Source organism: Nicrophorus vespilloides, unplaced genomic scaffold, assembly GCF_001412225.1.
Source record: "Nicrophorus vespilloides isolate i.1.1-1 unplaced genomic scaffold, Nicve_v1.0, whole genome shotgun sequence".
NCBI classification, from domain to species: domain Eukaryota; kingdom Metazoa; phylum Arthropoda; class Insecta; order Coleoptera; family Silphidae; genus Nicrophorus; species Nicrophorus vespilloides.
Window position 1 is genome coordinate 129290 of NW_017096005.1, and position 6227 is coordinate 135516.

At 31.9% G+C, this 6227-nt stretch overlaps 1 protein-coding gene across 1 annotated transcript; it reads right to left on the bottom strand.

Annotated features, from left to right (window-relative positions):
- Window positions 1-1486: 1486 nt before the first annotated feature.
- Window positions 1487-4111, bottom strand: LOC108569139 (PBAN-type neuropeptides-like). Its single transcript, XM_017930569.1, has 4 exons — window positions 3971-4111; window positions 2099-2197; window positions 1845-2034; window positions 1487-1790 (listed from the first exon to the last, which is right to left on the bottom strand). Exons 1-4 carry the CDS (start codon window positions 4109-4111, stop codon window positions 1561-1563), a joined length of 660 nt encoding a protein of 219 aa, XP_017786058.1. The 3' UTR covers window positions 1487-1560.
- Window positions 4112-6227: the final 2116 nt, after the last annotated feature.

Sequence of the window (6227 nt, forward strand, 5' to 3'; positions counted from 1 at the left end):
GTTGTGACGGTGGCGCACCCCGAAAATCATTAGGATGACAATTAATTGTAGACGCGGGAAATTCAAATCACAATTGTTTATCCGATTGTAATTCATTCTTGATACTTGTCCATTTCAATTATTTACTCTAAGATATTCAATAAATAATACTAAAACTCAATACCATTATTATTTTTATATAGATTTTGCTGAAATAATTTTTTTTTATAAAATTATATTAATAATTATAATCCAAACAGAACTAATGATATTTATAATAATAATTGTTATATAAAACTCAAAATTGTTAGGAATTTAACTGTTATAAATATTGAAAGTATAGTAGAACGCCATCTATATTATGTAGTAAATAATCTAGGGAATAAAATAATAGTCAACTATTAAAATTTAAACAATCTTAATCATTTTTCCTCTCATCAAAATGTTTATGTAATAAACAAGAATAATTGCATTATAATTCTATTTAATGTCCATAAATGGATAATAACATCATCATAATCTTATTTAAATACACTTATATTGAGTAAATAATACAATGATTTTGAAATGTAGTGAACTATAACAACTTAGTATTTTTTTTTAATTATAAAAGGAAAACTCTAAATTGGACAATCCAGATTAAAAGGTTTATTGCTGGAATTGATGAAAATACTACGGTCAATATTCCTTTGTATTTTATTGTACAATAAATTTTGTGTATTATTATTTCACATTTTTTTTAATAATTTCTTACATATATGTATTTTGTAGAATTCACTTATTGGTAAGTATTCTATCATTTTTCTATAATTTGATCAAATGGTCATTGAATTTTCTTAACTTCAACAACTATAAAATATGAAACAAAAAAGTGAATTTGTTGCAACATCTTATTAACCATTGATATTTCCACATGTATTCGAATGTAGTAGATGTTAATGGTTCTGCTAATATCCTGCACTGTTTCAAACCGTCTAAATCGAAATCTTTAAAACCGAATCAAAATAAACAGCACAAAAACAGAATAATGTTGTGTACTATTTCAAAATAAATATGATTGATTTGCTGTATTTATAAATTGTATGTATTTTAAAGACACTAATAACATTTTTAATTATAAATTAGTTATGGTCAGATTCCGCAATGTAAATAAAAATCCAGCTTATCCTAAAATTTCTCACAAAATCTTAAAGTAATTGCACATGTTTTATGTAATACAGCGGTTTCCAACCTGGGAGGCGCGGACTATTGCCAGGGGAGGCGTCAATTTTATTTCATAAATTAATTTTTATACCATAAGATCTTGAACTAAATAAAACGTGTCTATATTATTTAATCTATTAAAACAATAAAAGGTAAGGGAGGCGCGAAAATTTTTTTTTTTCGGGGAGGCGTAGTAGCATAAAGGTTGGAAACCGCTGATGTAATAGATAATTTTCCAGATGTGGAGATTCAGTTCTGTTGTTGAATTGGGTAATATTTGTATTTTATTAATTATAAAATGACACATTAAGGGTTATTAATATATTTTATTAATTATAGCATTATATAATGGAATTACGTTAATATGTTCATGTAATCTTAAAACAATCTATCATTTTCACGTCCAAGGCGAGGTGAAAATGGTACAACCCTCCTTCCTAAACGTGGTGCAAAAGGCGGGGAACGCTGAGACATAAGATCGCCATTAATTTCAGTATCCTGTATCCACCTGTTTGCGCCGACATTGGGGTTTGTACTTCCAGCGAGATCTTCACCTGATTCTCTACCAAGCCTAGGTGTGAAATTCATTTTGTTATGTCTTTTGCCTTCTAGAAAATAAATGATGATATTAATATTACTCCGAGAGTTCACGTGAATGTTACCATTGAGAGCAACCACAGCCCACGGCGATTCCTGGAGCATCTCCAAGAGAGCCACAAGTTGCTCGCGGTCCAAGTTTGTGTTCTTGAGAAGCTCATCACTCGAAGGGTTACGCTTCTTCCTACCCAGCCTTGGGCCGAACCAAAGAGCGCTCATCTTCCTCTTAGAATATGAATCAATAGATCTCTCATCCTAAAAATGTTGTTTAAAGGATGGTTATGGAACACAATTGTTGCTCGCTTTTATTTTATCTTACGTTATCTGCCGAATGACAGATTGCGACGAGGATGAGAACTGCGAGGACGAAGATTGCTTGACGAACCATTGCAGGACAATGTTGATCTTTGGTACCGACCTGCAGGTTTTATACTGCACAGTCTACGTCATTTTCTGCAGGAGGTCCTAGCGATAACAACCCCCGCCGATGAGCAAATCCTGGATTAGCGACACGTCCTGGACAGAATGGTCCCGCTGAGGAATCGCAATAAAATCGGACATCCATCAAGCGTCTCTGATCCCTGTCGATTTAGTCCGAAGACGGGATTCGATAATAACGTTGTACCGGAGGAAAAATAAATAAAAAGGTCAGCGTAACATGTGTTTGTACACTTATTAAAAAGGATTTAAAGACGTCCCGTAGTGTTTATAGTTTGCCCTTTATCTGGCTGCCTCAAGTGGATGCGGGGAACCGAAGAAGGGACATGTGTATTGTGGCGCCAGTCCCTTCTCGGAGGGCCACCGCCCGGGATTTTATTTATTTGACAAGCCAAGCATAATTTATACCAATTTTTTCGCCCAAACATATATGTAGATAATGCCCTACGACCGGCGCCTCGATGTCGTGCTCAAGAATTTCCTTAACCTTTGTTCCTTCATCCGGGATTTTTCCCGGACGTAAATTACATCTTCGACCAGGTTTATAACATAAATCAGTGTTCTATCATAAACATGCAAATACTGGTACAATATTATAATTTTAACTTGGCAAAACTCAACTTTTTATACAAGAAAATGTACTTGGAATTGAAGTGTGTCTTATTGTTATTTATATATTATTTTTATAGTTCAAAAAATTTGGTAACAAAAAAAATTATAAATTATTTTATTCGTTTCATTAAGTTGGACTAAGGACAAACAATCTGAATTTGGAAGAACTGTTTATAAACATGCAGCAAATATTTTTTTTGATAAAAACCATTGATAAATTATTAATTCAATAATATTGTTTACAAAGTATTTTTAGCATTATATATTACCTAAACATTTTGAAGAATGCCAGATTATAGTTTGGATCAGATAGTTTTGAGGGATTTGGTTGGAAGTAAATATAAATGATTTCTAATCTTCTAGTATATTGATATAGGGCAGCTGGACTGTTATTTTAAAGTCATTACTTTAATCAAGTTGTTATCATTTTGGGGGACGGTATTCGAAGGGCTGCGGTAGTCGCGGTTCTGGCTTTGCGAATGGGGGTGGTGGCCGATCGCTGAGCAGCGACGAGGGGTGGAAGCGAAGTGGTAAATTGGACGAGTTAATGAAATTTGTGGGCCGAGGATTGTGTAAATTCGGCTATTCGGCGTCTTTGTCTTCGACTGTTTCGCGTCACGGCTGGCATCGCGACAGAAACCAGACGTCGATGTAATCAACTAAGTAGAAGCTGCTCACTAGTTGTAGTACCTTCGGCTAAATCCACACTTACAACGCTGCACCTTGCAACAATCCAACAGCATCAGATGCCACTGTGTGTGTGTATATACACGCCGCGTATATTTAAACGCCGCTTTATCACATACTGGATTTATCCCAGAGTTCATTGCTACAAAAGTCATGTGGCGTTGCGTAACAGAACAGGAAGATCGCACCTTCCTCTTTTCCGCCGGGGACCTTGATTTGTTTGCTTATCGACGGTATTAATAGTTAATGAGGGTTCCTTCTCCATTGCATGTGTCTTCGAGAAGGCATTTGATATACAGTGACAGCAGCAGACAGGGCAGCTTTTGTTCTTTAGGTGTCAGAGGGGGTCATTATTTTTTTTCTTGTTCCTTTCGCCCCATGGCTACTGTGCGTATCCCTTACACATCGACCGTAGGGCATTCCGATATTCATTTCACTTCATCCGTTAAACTACTCTGTGCCTCGCCCTGTCTCTCAAGTGGATGGCAGTCACTTTTAATCGTGTCTTAATCAGTACCGGGAGGTCCTTTTTACCAGCAGCCAAAGCACAGTATCCATCAGGAAGGACTTCGAGGATGCGGCCCATCCTTGTCATCGGCACTTGATGACGTCTCTTCTGCCGAATAAACAAACTCCGACTCTTCAACTGCACAACATGTCTTAAGTCGACTTCCCAGAGGCGACGGCGAAATTCTTATTTATGGCACAACCATGGTTTTATCATAATTACTCACGATAAAGGCAAATGGCCTTTTAAGAGATGCCCCATTATGTACTTTCCACTTTTTCCCACACTATACGCATATATATATACACACGTATAATTACTTACACGTTTTCCGTCGGCTATTTATTCCCATGTAATTCGCTGAATTTCAGAAAATTTTGTTTCAAATCTTAAAATAAATCAAATAAAAGTAAAGTATTATTAAAATTTCTACTTTATACTCAAAACGTTTTAAATTTTTCCAATTAATAAAAAAAATTATCAAAGTAAAAAAATATTTTAGCATAGGGATAAATTACAATTATTAAATTAATATTAATTTTTTTATAAAAAAATATTAAATTACTTTTTATTTCTTCAAAACGCTGTTGGTAATTTAAAAGTTACGTAATTGCTTGATTACAATTTTCTAATCCACATCCATAGGCCTATTGATAAACACCGACCTAGATCTTTCATCAATATTATAACTTCCGTTGAGTCATAGAAATGTTGCTTAATAAATCTAGCATTAATTGGTATTTACATTCGACATACTTTGGCCAGGTGCCAAATAAATATTTTCTTAGAATCCGACAAGTATACAGTTTTATAACGAAAGACACAACAATTTAACAAACATTTCTACAAAATTTGAACATTCCGAATGAAAACAAAAGAAAAAAATCTTCATGTACAAAAACTTAAGAATATTATTTTATTTAATATTTAACTATATAACTGTAATTATTAATCAAATTACATACGTAATTAGAAAAAATATGGAAACAAAATATTGATTAATACCAGTAAATATCCTATTGATTCTTGTCCAACATTTTTTTACTATTAGATATAAATAAATTTAATTGTACAAATTTTGAGATGAAACTAAAAATATTATTATTATTATGATTATTATTGCAATAAATTGAAATATCTACACGTAAATAAATTATTGAAAAATATTTACTTTCATGAAGCATTTTTTGTGGTACAAAATATGTATTATAATTAAGGCGAGTATTGCAAATCTGTCAGCATCAATATTTTTGAAAATCACCATTTCCCATGCTACTGTTTATTTTACGTATCCTCAGGGAAAGGTACTTGAGATGCCCAAATAAACAGTAATCAAATTTATCAAATTTACAACCTTTTAGACATGTGAATTTTTTCCATTTGCTTCGTCAAAACTATCATAATTAAAGACATAAATTAACACAACTGTAAACAAAAATAAAATATTATTATAATATTTTAAAGACCTCGATTAGTCCGGTTTCAAAAAAAGCTAGTATTTTTTTTTTTTAATTTATAAATTTGTTAAGTTAATCTTCGAGTTTGTTCTTTTCACAAAATTATACACATTCTTCGTTCTACAATCATTGCACGACATTCCTTCTCACTTTCTATTTATAAATTTATCCGTTAATATCCTCGGGTTAAACTGTTGCTGCAAAAACAAGAATACAACACGCGATTTGGTTATTATCAAAGCTTCAGGTTAAATACGAGAATTCAAAAATTATTAAATGTGATTTAAATTATCGAAACTTATATTATATATATATATAAAATATTTATTATGTAAAAAATGCAAGAAGATATTATGTAATAACGGCAATAAAAAAAATATATTTGATAAAATGTCGATTTAATAGCCGCATTTGGCTCTTTTGATGGGAAATTACGTCTCCCAACCTGGAAAATTAATAAAGAAATGGCTTTTTGCTCCAAAAAGGTTGCCGATTCTTATTAAACTTAATTTGATTTTGTGATTAAAAATGAAATCCACCATTGAAATATTAAGAATAAATTTATATTCAAAAAAAAGATTATTTTAATATTTTCATTATGAGAATAATTATATTAAATTTAATAAATTTTACTTAATTAAATATAACAATACTTAACATTTTGTATTTAGATAAGCTAATATTAATTGTGAAAATAAAACAGTTCAATGTACGTAGTTTTTTTAAATTCAAAAAATATGTTCTTA